This window comes from Cetorhinus maximus, unplaced genomic scaffold (genome assembly GCF_964194155.1).
Source record: "Cetorhinus maximus unplaced genomic scaffold, sCetMax3.hap1.1 HAP1_SCAFFOLD_749, whole genome shotgun sequence".
NCBI classification, from domain to species: domain Eukaryota; kingdom Metazoa; phylum Chordata; class Chondrichthyes; order Lamniformes; family Cetorhinidae; genus Cetorhinus; species Cetorhinus maximus.
In genome coordinates, this window is record NW_027596691.1 from 64,007 (window position 1) to 82,815 (window position 18,809).

The following is an 18,809-nucleotide window of genomic DNA, read 5'->3' on the forward strand; positions in this document are numbered from 1 at the left end:
GAAGGAAATTTGTGCTCACCCAGTTCTGGATGTCAGACAAGTCAGGACAGTGTGTGACTTGGAGGTGATACTGTTCCCATAGACCTGCTATCCTGATCCTTCTCGGTGGTAGAGTGTCAGGATTTGGGAGATTATGTCAAAGTTCTGGTTGAGTTGAAGATATATAAAATCCCTCTTCCTTGCCTCATCCCCCCACTTCTCCCACCTCCCCACCTCTCTCTGTCCCCTCCCATAGAGAACAGATTGTTGTGTAGGCCCAGAAAGGTTCCCTTCCCTGAAGGACATGAGTGAACCAGTTGGGTTTTTATGACAGTCCAGCAGCTTTCACATTCACTTTTTCCTAGTCCTGGCCTCACAAATTAACAGATTCATTCAGCTCAATTTCACAACCTGCCTTTGTGTTTTTGTGGGTTCTCTCTCACTCCCTTTTTTCTGTTTTAAATCAATTTCACAGGGTATTAGAAGGGGAGGATTCACTGTCGGGAAACTCAATCATCACATCAGGATCTGATGAAGTTGCCTAATTTATCATAACCTGAATACCATCGGATTTTGATCATGGAAGGAAAAAGCACCATTCACAGTGGAGAGAAACCGTACACGTGTTCTGTCTGCGGACGAGGCTTCAGTCGATCATTTGACCTGTTGAAACACAAGTGCAGCCACACTGGGGAGAAACTGTGGAAACGTGGGGAGTGTGAGGAGGGATTCAGATTCCCGTCTGAGCTGGAAACACATCAACACAGTCACACTGGCGAGAGGCCGTTCACCTGCTCCGTGTGTGCCAAAGGGTTCCCTTGGTCATCGCATCTCCTGAGACACCAGCGAGTTCACACTGGGGAGAAACCTTTTAATTGTCCAGAGTGTGGGAAATGCTTTAAAAGTTCCAGTGAACTGATGCTCCATCAACGTGTTCACACTGACGAGAGACCGTTCAGGTGCTCTCATTGCGAGACGGGGTTCAGACAATCATCTCAGCTCACTGTACACCAGCGGATTCACACTGGGGAGAGGCCATTTACTTGCACTGAATGTGGGAAGGTATTCACTCGGTTAACCAACCTCCTGATACACGAGCGAGTTCACACTGGAGAGAGACCATTCACCTGCCCCGAGTGTGGGAAGGGTTTCACTACCTCATCCAACCTGCTGATACATCAGCGCATTCACACTGGAGAGAGGCCATTCACTTGCACCGAGTGTGGGAAAGGATTCATTCAGTCATCCAAACTGCTGATACATCAGCGCACTCACACTGGGGAGAGGCCGTTCACCTGTTCTGTGTGTGGGAAGGGATTCACTACCTTAACCAACCTGCTGACACACCAGCGAGTTCACACTGGGGAGAGGCCGTTCACCTGCTCTGAGTGTGGGAAGGGATTCACTCAGTCATCCAACCTGCGGATACATCAGCGAGTTCACACTGGGTAGAGGCCATTCACCTGCTGAGTGCGGGCAGGGATTCACTATCTCATCCCACCTGCTGATACATCAGAGAGTTCACACTGAGGAGAAGCCATTCACCTTTGTGTGTAATAAGAGATTTGCTCGCTCATCTCACCTGGTGAGACACCAGCGAGTTCATGAATAACTACAGTGATGGATTTTGCTGTTAATCACATCCAGGACTGAACCATGTTCATTGGGGTCTTTTTCTGCTGATGTTAATAAACTCCAGTCCAGTTATCATGGTTAATATTGTGGATAAAAGTCAAATAAATCAGCTTTGTGTTAAATCTACAGTATGTTAAGCCTTTTTAATATCTCTAACACAAGTTAGTTCCTTCTGAAGTGCTCTCCCTCTCCCCTGTCTCCTCCATCCTCACCCCCAACAACAAGTGTGAGGATCTCATGGAGCTTCTTTGTCACTAAGATTGAGACAATCCGATCAGCTGCCTCTGCTGCTTCCCTCCCTTCCACTACCCCACTGGGATTTCCTCCTTGTCCGCCTCTTTCTCCATCCAGCCTCCATACACACCAGCAAGTTCATACACCAGAGAGAGGCTTTAAATGCTTAGACCAAGGTTTAAAAACCTACATTCACTGATGATGCTCCAGAGCATTCACTCTGGTTCCACTCCATTCATCTGCTCTCACTGCGGGAAGAGGTTCAGGCGATTGTCCATCCTGCAGCAACACCAGCAAGTTCACACCAGGAAGAGGTCATTCACCTGCTCCATGTGGGGAAGGATTCCCTCATTCATTCAACCTGTTGACAAACCAGTGAGTTCACACTGGGACGATGTTTTCAATCTCTGGATTGTAGGAAGTGCTATGAAAATCCTGTGGAGCTCACATACCAACAACGTGTTCACACTGACAAGACTATTCAGGTGCTCTCACTGGGACTGGGTACTGTTGATCATGTGAACTCAAGTGTCCAGCAACGCACTCGCACTGGGGAGACACCGTTCACCTATTCCATGTGTGGGAAGAGATTCACTCAGTCATCCCACCTTAAAACACATAAACTTGTTCACACTGATAAGAAACTAAGTTTTCTAAGTTGTGTGAACAGAGATTTAAAAGCAAAGTGGACCTGCTGACACACAAACACATTCACACTGGTGACAGGCGGTTCACCTGCTCCATGCGTGGGAAGAGATTCACTCGGTCATCTCACCTACTGACACCAGTGAGTTTACAAGTGACTGCAGGGGTTGGATTCTGCTGTTCTTGCAACTGTTAATCACATCCAGGACTGGACCATGTTCATTCTGAGAGCAGCAGTTTGCTTCTGATGATGTTCATTATCCCTCTAACTGGGCTGGAGTTTAACATTTGGATAAATGTCAAATAAATCAGCTTTGTTCTGAACATATTGTTGTAGATTTTTGTCTTTCCCACCTGAGTGTTTAACATCACCTGGTTGGAGCTCAGAAAGGACAATCTGGGGGAGGGTCATACGGCAGGAACAGAACTTCAGCCTGGACACAGTCCTTCAGGGTCACACTGAGAGGGACAAATGGCACTTTTGTCTTTCTCATCTCTTCACTGACACTGAAGAGATTTTGTGTGGATTAATCCTGAAGTGTGGAAGAAATGTGTGTCAGCTGCTTTTTTCCATGGTTCAGATGGGACAAAAGGCTCCTTTACAATTGAGTTTAGAATCAGGAAGAACAACAGTGAAATAAAGCAAAATACTGGGGGTGTCTAAACTAAAAACAGAAAATGCTGGAAAATCTCAGCAGGTCTGGCAGCATCTGTGGAGACAGAAACAGAGTTAATGTTTTGGAACCGAAGTAGAGCCATATTGGGCTTAAAACGTTAACTCTGTTTTTCTCTCTGCAGATGCTGCCAGACCTGCTGAGATTTTGCAGCAATTTCTGTTTTTCAACGGTGAATGCTGGAAACGTGCTGTCAAATCAGAGATTGGTGTAAAACTGTGATGTGTTCTTGTCTTGAAAGAGAAATGGCAGGTTTAAGTTTCCAGCCTGAAAATGACTGTGGTAATTATACGACAGCTACCATTTCAGGACAATGTTAACTTATTTGAAAGACATTTGTTAAAATCTGCATTGAAAGAGCAAATAGTGGAGATCACAGGAGCCTGTTAACTGCTGGGACAATTATACCACAGACATTTGATCTCCAGATAAAGAAGGATCTGCACCGTGTTTCCAGGAATTCCCTGTTTTATTGATGTGCGTGTGTTAGACACCAGGATAACTATAAATAGACAACTCAGGATATCCATGGTGGTGCAATCCCAACAGTTACTCTGGGATCACTCCCGCTGTGGAACTCCACCACTGACCCTGCTGAAGGTTGTAGGCTCAGGGAGTGGGGCCTCCAGGAGTGGACTGTCAGAAAGGTGGGTTTCAGTATCCTGACTAATACATGGTGAAAAACCAAGGGATCCTTACTGAGGGAGCTGTCTGGGGTTTTACCTGTCAGTGTAGGTCTAGGGGTGAATGATTTCCGACTCCCTGAACTGTCTGACATTGAACCCAGTTTAGAACAAGATGGATTCAGTGTCCAGGAGAATAGGGACAAATATCACCCACAATTGAGGGAGACAAAAGCAGCCGTTAGAGAAGTGAAGCAATCTTTGGAAAAGAAGGTGGTGATCAATTATAGGAATAATAGTGACAACTTTTCCAACTCCATCAGGAGTGAGAAGATGGTTAAAGATGGTTTTGAGTCACTGACTGTCAGTTCAGGACAGATTGAAACAGATTTCCAGGATATAACAGAGCTGTTAAATGACTATTTCACATCAGTCTGCACTCCTGTGGATGATGTTCAGAATCCAGCTGTGGGATGTGCTGTTGACAGTAACATCGTCAATATTAAAGTAGAAAGTGTTTGTCATCCTGGATAAAATAGGAAATCTCAAACTAGATGGTGCTCCAGATCCAGATGATACCCACCCAAAGGTGTTTAAACAGATGGGACGGCTGCTCTTTGAGCCCCTTGGCCGAATCTTCAACAGCTCAATAGAGTCGGGGATTGTTCCCTGAGATTGGAAGGCAGCTCACTTAGTTCTCACTTTCTGAATTGGAGACAAAGCAGAGCCAGGGAAGGACAGGTCCATCAGTGTGATGTCGATCACAGGGAAGATGCTTGAAGGGATCCTAAGAGATGCTGTTTCGGATCACTGGGGAAGAGAAGGAGCCATTAGAGATCCTCAACACGGCTTCCGGAAAAGGTCACAACTTACAAACCTTTTTGTGTTTTGTGGAGAAGTTGTTGTGTTTGTGGATGAGGGGAATCGGGTTGACATTGTCTATCTCAGGGTGAATCCAACAACAACACCTTGTATTCACACAGAGGGTTGTGGAGCTGGAGGAAGTTACAGAGACTCAGGAGTGTCAAACTCATTTTCCATGGTGGCTCTGATCTGATATCCTGGCACTGGGTGAGGGTCACATTCAGCAGAAGTTATTAAAATGGAACTAGATACAGATAAACTACATCAGTATTTACTGACATCTCCATTTATTTACTGCTCTTGATGCTCCCAACACCTCTTAGCTTCAACCATCACATCAACACTTGGAGCAAATGACTGGGCTGAGGCCTGTCTCGGATAAAAACACGAGGACCACTTGTCATCACAGAAATTTACAGCACAGAGGAGGCCATTGAGCCCATCATGCGTGTGCTGGCCGAAAATTAGTTATCCAGTCTAATCCCACTTTCAAGCTCTTGGTCTGTAGCCCTGGAGGTTACAGCACCTCCAGCTGGATATTGGAGTGTTTCTTAAATGTGATGAGAGTTTCTGCCTCTACCACCCTTTCAGACAGTGAGTTCCAGATCCCCAACCACCCTCTGGGTGAAAACATCACTCAACTCCCCTCTAATCCTCCACCAATTAGTTTAAATCTTTGCCCCCTGGCTATTGATCTCTCTGTTAATGAAATAGGTGCTGTCTGCTCTATCTGGGCCCCTCATAAGTTTATACATCTCAATTAAATCTCCCCACAGCCTCCTCTGTTCCACAGAAAACAATCCCAGTCTATCTGATATTTCCTCACAGTTAAAGTTCCCCAATCTGGGCAATATGCAGATTAATCTCTTCTGTACCCTCTCTAACGCAATCACATCCTTGCTGTAATGTGGTGACCTGAACTGTACTCAGTACTCTAGCTGTGGTCTAACTAGTGTTCTTTATAAGTCTAGAATAACTGCTCTCTCACCTCCCATTGACTTCAATATAATGGAAACTGACAGTTGGAACCTGTCAACATTTGAAAGATATTTACAAATGATTCGAGGGTTTCTTACAGATGGGATCTTTCTCTGTTCTGTCCACTCGAGGTGTTAGATAACAGACATTCTCCTGGGAATATCGAGCTGGAATATTGGGCCGTGACGTGTTTCCTTGTTCATCATGTTGACTCTAAATACTGAATCTTGTGATTTCAGACACCAGATAATCAAACTCACAACAATAGATTGTCTTTTCCTGACTTTATTAACAGCACTGCAATCATACAGACAGAGTATAGTTCCCTGATCCGGGGAACAGGGGTAATGTTGGGGTAGACGCCTCGTTGTTCGAGTATGTCCAAGCTGTCAATGATTGCATCGTTTTCTGTGGCTCCTCTCATGACTGAAGAATCCGATGTGGGATCGACATGGACGCCCACAGAACTGGCAGTTCATGTTGTCGTTGTTGGTGCCTGGGGGAACTTCTGCAGCTGCTCCACCACTGGTCTTCCTCTGGGCACATCGGATGTTGCGAGTCTCAGTAGATGGTCCTTGAAACATGCTGAACCAAATTTCAGTGTTTGCCTCCACATGGGCCGGTCGGCTGCAATGTTTTCCCCAGAGAGGTGGTCTGCAATGCACAAGTTTGTAAGGCTCTTTTTTAAGGGTGTCCTTGTACTGTTTGTACTGACCACCTTGATGTTGTTTACCCTGAGGCAGTTCCCCATTGACGATCTGCTTGGGGATTCTGTCATCATCCATGTGGGGGACATGGCCTGGCCATCCAAGTGGAATTTTCTGGAGGGTGGTCTCTCTGCTGTTGAGTCCAGCACGATGGAGACCTCGTTGTTTTGTGATTTTGTCCTGCCTTCGAATTCTCGTGATGGACCTCGGGTGCCTTTGGTGGAAGCGTTCCAGAGCTTTGATGTGGCTCCGATAGCAGACCCAGGATGCTGCTCCATACAGCAGGGTGGTAAGGACAATGGCCTGGGAGAGTCTGAGTTTAGTCTTCAGGTTAATGCCATGCTGCTTCCAGACACAGACAGAAATAATACAGTGGATTCAGAGCTCGATTACATAGGATTACAGAGGATATAAGGCACAGAAACAGGCCATTCAGCCTAACCAGTCCATGCTGGTGTTTATGATCCACTCGAGCCTCCTCCCATCTTTCCTCATCTAAATCTATCACTGTAACCCTCTAATCACTTCTTCCTCTTGTGCTTATCTCATTTCCCCTTAAATATATCCATACTATTCATTTCACCCACTCCCAGTGGTAGCGAGTTCCACACTCTCACCATTCTCTGGGTGAAGAAGTTTCTTCTGAATTCCCTATTGGATTCTTGGTGACTATCTTATATTGATGGTCTCTCTTCCCCACAAGAGGAAGCATTCTCTCTGTATCCTCTCTATCAAAACATTTCATCATTTTAAAGGCCTCGATTAGGTCAGCTCTCAGTCTCCTTTATCCAAGAGAGAAGAGACCCAGCCTGTCAATCCTTTCCTCATATGTAAACACACACATTTCTGGTATCATTCTTGTCAAACAGAGCATCCCTTCGGCTGTTCACAACAGGCAAAGTAATGACCATACTCAACCGGCCCAGGCTTGCAAATCTCAGAACAAAGTGTCCAACATGATAAGTGACTCTGCAATTGGACAGCACTTGCTAAACAAATCTGATTGTGCTACGAATGACACTGACAAACAATTTAAAATTATCAGTCATGCTCATGGTATAGCTCACTTACACATGCTAGAAACTCATGTATTCACACACAGGGTCCTATCCTTTGCAAACAGAAAGAGCATGTCCACACACTGCGCTTTTTCAACAAAACAAAAGCTTAGGGACAATCATTCCCCATGACCAATCAGAGTCGACCTGCCTGGTTTGAATTTCAACAAAAGCTTGGCAGTTAACTAATGCCTGGTGCATTTTCCATGGTAACACCTCTACCAATCAGAGTCCTCTTGCCAACCAATCAGCCCCTTTTCCCATGTAGTATAAATCTTGTTCCATTTACAATTGGTATTCTTACAAATCTGTCCTGATGAGTGCAGGATGAAAAACTTCAACATGATGTCTCTTTTTTCAGAAATGTTCAGCAAAATTTCACCAATAATGATCCTGGGTGTGTTATCCTTCCCTGGATGCTAAGGCTAGGAGAGACATAATAACATAAGAAATAGGAACAGGAGTTGACCATTCGGCCCCTTGAGCCCGTTCCACCATTCAATAAGATCATGGCTGATCTTCTTGTGTTTCAATCCTGATAACCTTTGATTCCCTTACCTAACAAGAATCTATTTACCTCTGCCTTAAAAATATTCAGTGAGCCCGCCTCCACCACCTTCTGAGGCAGAGTTCCAAAGTTGCACAACGCTCTGAGATAGAAAAAATTTTCATTTCTGTCCTAAAAGGGTGACCCTGATTTTAAAACAGTGCCCCCTAGTTCTGGACTCACCCACAAGAGGAAACAGCCTTTCGACGTCCACCTTGTTAAGGCCGTTCAGGATCTTGTATACTTCAATCAAATCACCCCTCACTCTTCTAAACTCCAGTGGAAACAAGCCCAGTCTGTCCAACCATTCATATGACAACCCACTCATTCCAGGTATCAATCCAGTAAACCTCCTTTGAACCGCCTCCAATGCATTTATATCCTTCCTTAAATAAGGAGACCAAAACTGTATACAGTATTCGAGGTCCTCACCAATGCCCTGTACAACTGAAGCGTGAAACCCTTACATTTATGTTCAATCCCTCTCGTAATAAAGAATCGCATTCCATTAGCCTTCTTAATTACTTGCTGTACCTGCATACTAACTTTTTGTGACTCATGTACTAGAATACCTAGATCCCTCTGCACCTCAGAATTATGCAGCCATTCTCCATTTAAGTAATACTCTGCTTTTTCATTCTCCCTGCCAAAGTGAACTTCACATTTTCCCACGTTAAATTCCGTTTGCCAGATCTTTGTCCACTTTCTCAACCTACCTATATCCACCTGCAACCTCCTCATGCCCTCTTCACAACATACTTTCCTATCTATCTTTGTGTCCTCTGCAAATTTAGCCACCATGTCTTCACTCCCCTCATCTCAGTCATTGATGTAAATCGTAAAAAGTTGAGACACTCTGGGAGGTACGGGGAGCTGGGACTTGTCCATGAGAGTAACTGAAGGTATGAAAACTGAAATAATCTAGAGTTAGAAAGGAGAAAAGGTTCAGTTCTGGATGTGATTCTCAGCATCAACAACTGAATCCAACTTTTCTGGTAACATGTGAACTCGCTTATGTCTCAGCAGGTCGGATGACCGAGTAAATCTCTTCTCACACACGGAGCAGGTGAACGGCCTCTCCCCAGTGTGAATTCGTTGGTGTCTCAGCAGGTTGGATGAATTAGTGAATCCCTTCTCACACACAGAACAGGAGAACGGCCTCAACCCCATATGAATGCGGTGGTGTCTCAGCAGGTGGGTTGAACCAGTGAATCCCTTCCCACACACAGAGCAGGTGAACAGCTTCTCCCTCGTGTGAATGCGCTGGTGTCTCACCAGATAAGATGAACAAGTGAATCCCTTCCCACACACTGTGCAGGTGAACGGCCTCTCTCCAGTGTGACTGCGCTGGTGTCTCACCAGATGGGATGAATGAGCGAATCTCTTCCCACACGTGGAGCAGGTGAACGGCCTCACACCGGTGTGAACTTGCTCATGTACCTCAAGGTAGGACAAACGAGAGAAACTCTTGCCACACACGGAGCAGATGAACGGCCTCTCCCCAGTGTGAACCCACTGATGTGTCCGCAGGTTGGCTGACTGAGTGAATCTCTTCCCACACACGGAGCAGGTGAACGGTCTCTCTCCAGTATGAACTCGCTTGTGTATCAGAAGTTGGTTTGAACGAGTGAATCCCTTGCCACATATGGAGCAGGTGAATGGTCTCTCCCCGGTGTGAATCCGTTGGTGCATCAGAAGGCTGGATGACCGAATGAAACCCTTCCCACACACGGAGCAGATGAATGGTCTCTCCCCGGTGTGACCACGCTTATGTGTCAGAAGGTGGAAAGAATGAATGAATCTTTTTCCACACACAGAGCAGGGGAACGGCCTCTCCCCAGTGTGAATGCACTGGTGCCTCAGCAGATCAATGCTTCTTTTAAAGGTTTTCTCACATTCGGAGCATTTAAAAGGTCTCTCATCTGAGTGAACCAGTTGGTGCTTAGTGTAGCTTGAAAACTGAGTGAATGCCTTCCCACACTGGGAGCAGCTGAATGGCCTGTCCTTGGTGTGAACTCGCTGGTGCTCAGTGAGATGCACTGACTCACTGAACGACTCCCCACAGAGAGAGCAGCTGAATGGCCTCTCGTGAGTGTGAAGGAGCTGGTGCTCCGCGAGGCGGGAGGACAGCCTGAACCTCTTCCCACAGTGGGAGCAGCTGAACGGTCTCTCATCAGTGTGGACTCGCTGCTGTTGGACCAGTTCCTCAGAGGTTTCAAAGCTTTTCCCAGAGTCAGAGCACTGAAGAGGCTTCTCATCAATGTGATCGAGCTGGTGTGCCAGCAGGTTAGATGAACACATGAATTTCTTCCCACACGCAGAGCAGGTGAACAGCCTCTCACTATTTTGAGCTCGCTGTCGTGTCAGCATGTTTACCAGCTGTATCAATCCCTTCACAAAAGAGCAGGTGAACAGCCTCTCACCAGTTTCCAACTGAGACGGTCGATTAGATCCCTTCAGATATACAAATCTTCAGATCCCAATGACCCAGCTGACTCTGTCAGACGTGAGGTTTGATTTGATATTCCTGCCTGCAGATCCTCCTCTTCTATTACCCTGGAAAATAAGTTTACAAAGAATTACACTGTATACATTACACAAACAGGCCATTCGGTTGATCTAGTCTGTACTGGAGTTTCTACTCCACACGAATCTCCTCCCATTCTGCCAACATAATCTCAGCCTTTCAGCTGATCTTTCTAATCCCTTTTCTCTCATGTTCTCATCTAATTTCTTTTTGAAAGTCTCAGGTACTTTTCTCAGCCACTTATTGTAGTAGCGAGTTCCACATTTTAATTACTGCCTGAGGAAAGAAATATCTCCAATTTTCCTGTTGGATTTATTTGTAACTATTGTGTACACAAGACCTCCAGCACTGGACAGACCAACAAGTGGAAACATTCTGTCCGCATCGACCTGCCCATCCTAATGAGGATTTTAAATACCTAGATAAAAGCAAAATACTGCGGCTGCTGGAAATCTGAAACAAAAACAAAAATTGCTGGAAAAAAACTCAGTAGGTCTGACAGCAACTGTGGAGAGAAAGACAGAGTTAACGTTTCGAGTCCGTAAGACTCTCGAGTTCTGAAGAAGTCATACGGACTCAAAACGTTAACTCCGTCTTTCTCTCCATTGATGCTGTCAGACCTGCTGAGTTTTTCCAGCAATTTTTGTTTTTATTTTAACAACCTATATCAGAGGACACAAACATTCCTCTTGGTTTGAGTTTGCTGTGTATAAATCCTCCCCTGTAAAAGGAGTTTCCAAAACCCATCCCTGTCAGTCCAGGATAGAAATTCACAACAAAAACAGAAACCCTTCTGAAGGGTCATGAGGACTCGAAGCGTCGACTTTGCTCTTCTCCGCCGATGCTGCCGGACCTGCTGAGTTTTTCCAGGTATTTCTGTTTTTGTTTTGGATTTCCAGCATCCGCAGTTTTTTATTTTAATAGAAATACACAATATTCTCTCCTCCTGCTGACAGGGACAGGGATGTCTGCGCATGCGTACTGCTGCACACTGACCCCGCTCAAGATGGCGGCCGTTAACTCCGCCATTTTACTGAGAACCGCGGCCCGCAGCTGCCCCCACGACCGTTCGCTGCGACCGCGGGGCCACTGCAATTTACTCGGGTGTCGAAGCCTCCAGTGGATCTTTATAACATCTCACTGCCCACTCCACCGCCTCCAATCCCCCCTCCATCTACCGGCTTCATTGACTCGCCTGCACTCGAAAATTATCAACTCCTTCGACCAGCTCTTGCTGCAGGAAGCAACTGCGCATGCTCCCCTAAACGCACCCACAATGCTCGACTCACACTTGGTATTGCGCCTGCGCAAGGCATTCCTGCACCGAGGATAGGGCATATTCTGCCCCGCTGTGAATGCTGGGTAAAGCCTCGGCCATTGAGCAGCGATATTGTTGAATAGAAAATCATGTTTTGTGATGGATTGGAGTCATGGGGCCAAGATATGAAATTATCACATCAATTGATACAGCAACCAAAGTGCACAGGTCCTCCAACATAGTTCTGTCCTGGGTGTAATTAATAGAAATTAACACTTCAACAGTTAAATTCAAACTCACGAGTCTCAGAACGTGGGGGAAACATGATTTTTTTCCCCAAGGCTCAGAACACTTAAGATGTCTCTTTCCAGTAAGAAAGCGCTGATTGTGAATCAAATCCTTTGAACTTTCTAAATTGGTGGATTGGGAGGTGAGAAAACTAAGCAAATCCTTTCTCACTCGTGAAATACTGAAAGGTCTCCCTGCAGTCTGACTGCTATTGTGTCAGTAAATGGGATGACCGACTGAATCCCTTTCCACTTCCAGATGTGATGATCTTTTCACGCTGTGATTTTACTCATCAGTTTCCAGCTGAGACGGGGATCTCAAATCCTTCTTGCAATGAGCTCCACATTCTCCAGTTCAGGAAAAGAAAATTACTGTGGATGCTGGAAACCTGAATGAAAAACAGAAAGTGCTGGAATTTTTAGCAGATCTGATTGCGTCTGTGGAGAAAGAAACACAGTTTACATGTATTTCAGCCTGTGGCCTTTCATCAGAACCACACTGTGTCTGTGTATCACTCTGATTTTCAATCCACTGAAACAGCCATTGAAAACTGCCCTCGACTTCACTGGAAGTACAAGGGACAAGTTTGTAGGTGTGGCCTAATGTACAATACATGATGGTATTTCAAAAGAGAGCCCATGTACCAATAGATATTTACATGAATTAACCAAACCTCTTAACCCTGAAGTCTGCTTAAATAATTCATCTCTTTAACAAAGACTGGACAATACAGCTCACACACACTCTGTCTCCATATTTCTAGCTAAATGAGTTCACCTGCCATTTTATAGCTCTCTCTCTCCCTCTTCTGTGCAGACCATGTTAAACAAACATGCGTCACCCTTTGAACGATCATTTCTTGACATGTCCTGGCAATTTCAAAACCTTGAATGTTAATAACCTTATCCTTACGACTTTAATCTTCCCCAAGCTAAAAATTATCTTTAAAATATTGATATGAATCATGAACAAGATGGTTATGAAAATATTTGTTTCATTGTTTCAACACTTCAAAATGATAGCTGTTTTCCTATGTGACAGTGTGTATTTGTTCAATGAAATGTTTGTAAAAGGTAACGGTTGAGAAAGATTGAGCGTTTTTCATGTAGAACAGAAGTGAAATGGGTCAACTGAGAAGCAACACATTTTCAATCAGAGTACAAATAGATGACAGATACAGAATGACTCTTCCACCTGCAGTTTCATCACGAGTTCCATTACTATCGCTTTTGCCTTGCATCCTCATCCCCTTTGTTATTTAATCTCTCCAAATCACAAACCTTCTCTTTTGTCATTTCCCCATCCTCCCCTTTCCCCATCTGTGAACTTGTCCTGATGGAAGTTCAGTGTCTTGGACCATTAATTGTTTCTCTCTCCACAGACTCTTAGTCTGACCTGCTCAGTATTCCCAGCATCTCCTTTGGTCTGACCTGCTCAGTATTCACAGCATTTCCTTTTTGTGAATTAGACTGAGAGTTGTATGGTCAGTCCCCCTCGGCCTGGGGTGTGGACACTGCTTTCCATAGTGCAGTGATCATAATGTTTGCTTTACATGCGAAATTCCTGGTTTGATCCGATGTGGAAACTTTGTGGTTCAATTGCAAAGGGCAGGTGATCGGGTCACTGGACTAATAACCTAGACGTGTGGACACAGGTTCAAATCCCACTATGACAGTGTGCGGAATTTCAATTCAATTCATCAATAAGTCTGAAATTGAAGACTAGTGTTAGTAATGGTGACCATGAAGCTATCATCGATTGTCATGAAAACACATATGATTCTCTAATTCCCTTGAGGAGAGGAAATCTGCTTTCTTTACCTGGTCTGACCTAACGTGACTCCCGACCCACGGTGATGTGGTTGACTTTTAACTGCCTTCTAAAATGGCCGATCAAGCTGCAAAGTTCAATGGAAATTAGGTTTTGGTCATAAATGCTGGTCTTGACAGTGACCCTACATCCCATCAAACAATAGTTTAAAAAGTGAGCAATTAAAATTTTGTTCCATTTGTTTTCGAACAGGGTGACAGTAACTTTTGCCTTATTCTTTAATAGCTCCTTCTTTCATTTCTTTAAACAGCTCACATTAAGTGAGAGAAAACTGTTCCACAATGACCCAAAAACAAAATACTGCAGATTCTCCAAATCTGAACTTAAAACAGATAATGTTGGAAACACTCAGCAGGTCAAAGAGCCTCTATGGAGAGAGCAGCAGCATCAATATTTAAGGTGAGTGAACCTTAATCAAAGCTTGAAGAATTTAGAGATGTACTTGTTCACAAACAATTACAGAGCCAGGGAAAAGAGAGGGGAAGAGAAGAAAGAACATTGTGAATGGAAGGCAGTAGTGATTAAATGACAAAGGGGAAGATAATGTCAGACAAAATTGTGTGATAATGAGACAAGTAAATAAACGAATGAGACAAGTGAACAAATAAAATTCAGATCCAGAGGGAGTATAAATGATAACAGCAGAACCATTACCAGCATCTACTGTCAGAAATAATGGGATTGGTGATTATGATCAGTGCAGGAGGCTGAGGACAGAGAGGTCAGACTGGGAATGAGGTGAAGAATTAAAATAGCAAACGACTGGATGCTCAGGAACATGCTTGAAGATTGAATGGTGATGTTCCACAAAACAGTTATCCAATTTTGATTTAGTCACCTCAGTATGGAAGGGATCACATCATGAGCAGTGAATACACGATCCTAAAGTGAAAGTAGAATAAATAATTTGCTGTATCACTCAGAAAGTATATTTGTGGCCCTGGAACATGGGAACGGAGGAGGTGAAAAGGTGGTTGCTGCATCTGCTGTGCTTGTATCAAATGTACTGGAACGATGCCAGAACTACAACATTATGCCTATCAAGAAAGATTGAACAAGCTAGACATGTTTTCTCTGCTAAAGAGAGTGAGAGGTGACCTGATCGAGCTTTTCAGATTATAAAAGGGGCTGACAAAGCAGACAAGTTGAGGATGGTTCCAGTTTCAGATGGACGAGAATAAACGTAAGTTCATCACCAACAAATATAATGTGCAATTCTGGAGATAACAGGAGATAAAACCAGAAAATGCTTCAATCCTCACCATGTCTGGCAGCCCATCCCTAATTGCCCTTGTTCAGAGGACATTTTTTAAAGAGTCAGCCACATTGCTGTGTCCTAGCATCACATGTAGGCCAGACCAGGTGAGAACAGCAGATTTCCTTCCCTAAAAGACATCAATGAACCAGATGAGTTATTATGACAATCAACAATGATTTCATGGTCATCATTAGAGTTTTAATTCAGTTTGCCCACCTGTTCACACTTCAGCTTTGAAAGTTCAAAGGATTTTATCCACAATGGGTACACTCTTACAGGGAAGGCATGTTTTAAATATTCCGCATATGGTTGAAAAATTCACTTGTTCACCCCAGCTGCTGAGACTCCAGTGAGTTCACACTTAACATTAGTGGCTTGTTCTGCTGTGAATTATACTCAGGACAGAATTAAGGTGGAGGACCACTTTGTTTGCTGTATCAATTATTTTAATAATGCTATATCTTGGCCCTATTACTGCATCGTCATCAGGTCATAAATCATAATTTTCTATTGAGCAATGTCATCGGTCAATGGCGCGGACTTTACCCAGCATTCTCGACGATGCAGACTGTGCCCTATACTGATTATAGGAAACCATGGCGCATGCGCAGTGATGGGTTGTGACCGGAGCATGCGCACCGCGGGTTGGAACTGGCGCAAGTGCAGTTTGGGTGCTGCAACCGCAGTTAGGACGTCACCTGGACTCTGCAATCAGTGAATTACGGCTGATTATAGGGGCGTAACGGAGGCGGTGAAATTGGCGGAGAAGCCTCGTAAACACCAAGTGGAGGCCTCGGACCAAGGTTAAGAATCTACCAGTCCCGCATTGAGTCCAGGTAGGACAACAGCCGCAGAACTGAACCTGACCACAAGCCCAAGTTAATGGCCGCCATCTTTATAGGGGGCAATGTTCAGCAGGGCGCATGCGCAGTCATCCTGTCCCTGTCAGCAGGAGGAGAGAATATTGTGCATTTCTATCCTGGACTGACAGGGATGGATTTTGGAAACTCCTTTTACAGGGGGTTAGAAGGGAAGGATTTACTTTTAGGTGGTGGAGATTGAGGGTTTGGGAGGTTTTGTCAAGTTCTGGTCGGGTTGAAGGCACATAAAATCTCCCTCCTTCTTCTCGCCCTGTTTCCCACACCCTCCTCCCATTGAGGTCAGAATCTTGGTTAGGTCCAGACTGTCTGGCAGGTTCGTTTCCCTGAAGGACATTAGTGAATCAGATGCGTTTTTACAAGAATAAAGCAGCTTTTTCCTCATGCTGTCCCCACAAATTACCAGATACATTCAGCTCAATTTCACAACCTGTGTTTTGTTTCTGTGAGTTGTCTCTCACTCCCTTTTTTCTGTTTTAAATCAATTTTATAGGGTATTAGAAGGCGAGGATTTGCATCCGGAAAACCCCAACTAAATATTACATCAGGATCTGACGGAGTCGCCCAATTTATCATAACCTGAATATCATCAGAATTTGAACATGGAAGGAGAAAGCACCGTCCATAGTGAAGAGAAACCGTACACGTGTTGTGTGTGTGGACGAGGCTTCAACCAATTATCTAACCTGTCAGAACATCAATGCAGTCACAATGGGGAGAAACCATGGAAATGTGGGGACTGTGGGAAGGGATTCAATTATCCAGTTGAACAGGAAATTCATCGTCGCATTCACACTGGGGAGAGACCATTCACTTGCTCCAAGTGTGGGAAGGGATTCACTCTGTCATGCAACCTGTTGGCTCACCAGCGAGTTCACACTGACGAGAGACCTTTTAAATGCCCAGACTGCGGGAAGTGCTATAAAAGTTCAGGGGAACTGATGCGCCATCAACGTGTTCACACTGATGAGAGACCGTTCAGGTGCTCTCACTGTGGGATTGGGTTCAGGCAATTATCTGACCTCACCATGCACAAACGAGTTCACACTGGAGAGAGTCCGTTCACCTGCACGGAGTGTGGGAAGGGATTCACTCGGGCATCACGCCTGCTGACACACCAGCGAGTTCACACTGGGGAGAGACTATTCTCCTGCCCCGAGTGTGGGAAGGGATTCACGAATTCGTCCACCCTGCTGAAACACCAGCGAGTTCACACTGGAGAGAGGCCATTCACCTGCTCCAAGTGTGGGAAGGGATTCACTCAGTCAACTGACCTGCTGGAGCACCAGCGAGTTCATACTGGGGAGAGACCATTCACCTGCTCTGACTGTGGGAAGAGATTCATTCAGTCGTCAACCTTGCTGACACACCAGCCAGTTCACACTGGGGAGAAGCCATTCACCTGCTCTGTGTGTAAGAAGGGGTTTTCTCAGTCATCCACCCTGCTGAGACACCAGCGAGTTCACAAGTAACTAATCTGATTGGATTTTGCTGTTAATCTATTTGTCCATTTGGGTCTGTTTCTGATGTTCATGAAGTCCAGCCCAGTTACAGTGATTAATATTCTGGACAAAAGTCAAATCAGCTTTGTGTTAAACACACAGTGTGTTGGATCTTTTAATATTTCTAACTTAAGTTAGTTTCTTTTGAAGGACTCTCCCCCCCTGTCTGCCCCATCCTCACGTCCAAAATGAAGGAGGAGCCTTGAGTTCTTTGAGGATATAATAAGCAGGGTGGATAAAGGGGAACCAGTAGATGTAGTGTGTTTGGATTTCCAAAAGACCTTCAGTGAACTCTCACATTAAAGGTTACTGCACAAGATAAGAGCTCATGATGTTGGGGGTGATATATTAGCATGGATAGAGGATTGGCTAACTAACAGGAAAGAGTGAGTTGGGATAAATGGGTCATTTTGAGGTTAGCAAACTGTAACTAGTGGAGTGCCACAGGGATCAGTGTTGGGGCCTCAACTATTTCTGATCTATACGAATGACTTGGATGAAGGGACCATTTGTATTGTAGCTAAATTTGCTAATGATGTAAAGATAGGTAGGAAAGCAAGTTGTGAGGAGGATACAAAGAGTCTGCAAACAGATATAGATAAGTTAAGTGAGTAGATAGATGGTGTATAATGTGGTAAAATGTGAGGATGTCCACTTTGGCAGGAAGAATAGAAAAGCAGAATATTATTGAAATAGCGAGAGAGAGTCTGCAGAATGCTGCAGCACAGAGGAATCTGGGTGTCCTTGTACATGAATCATGTAAAGTTAGCATTCATGTACAGGAAGTGATTAGGAAGGCAAATGGAGTGTTGGCCATTATTGCAATGGGGATGGAGTATAAAAGTAGGAGAATCTTGCTGCAATTGTACAGGGCATTGGTGAGACTGCATCTAGAGTACTGTGTACAATTTTGGTCTCCTGACTTAAGGAGAGATATGCTTGCATCAGAAACAGTTCAGAGAAGGTTTACTAGGCTGATTCCTGGGATGAAGGGGTTGTCTTATGAGGAAAGATTGAGCCTGTATCCATTGGAGTTTTGAAGAATGAGAGGTGATCTTACTGAAACATACAAGATTCTGAGGGGATTTGCAGGGTAGATGCTGAGAATCTGTTTCCTCTCCTGGGGGAATTGTTAAGTAAGGGACACTGTTTAAAAATAAGGGGTCTCCCATTTAAGACGGTGATGAGGAGGAATATTTTTCTCTCAGAGGGGCATTAGTCTCTGGAATTCTCTTTCACAGAGAGTGTGGAGGCTGAGTCATTGAATATTTCAAGGCTGAGTTCGACAGATTTTTGACCTATCAGGGAATCAAAGGTTAATGGG

At 44.7% G+C, this 18,809-nt stretch overlaps 2 protein-coding genes across 2 annotated transcripts in view; one reads left to right on the forward strand and one right to left on the reverse strand.

Moving 5' to 3' along the window:
• Positions 1–558: 558 nt before the first annotated feature.
• The window catches only part of LOC144674684 (uncharacterized), a 112,703-nt gene continuing 94,452 nt past the window's right edge, over positions 559–18,809 (forward strand). Inside the window, 2 exon segments of the mRNA XM_078535924.1 lie at positions 559–1,349; positions 16,789–17,392. Coding sequence (XP_078392050.1) covers positions 559–1,349; positions 16,789–17,392 — 1,395 coding nt within the window.
• Positions 8,764–10,457, reverse strand: LOC144674675 (uncharacterized). The gene has a single exon (XM_078535918.1). It carries the CDS (start codon positions 10,312–10,314, stop codon positions 8,890–8,892), a length of 1,425 nt encoding a protein of 474 aa, XP_078392044.1. The 5' UTR covers positions 10,315–10,457; the 3' UTR covers positions 8,764–8,889.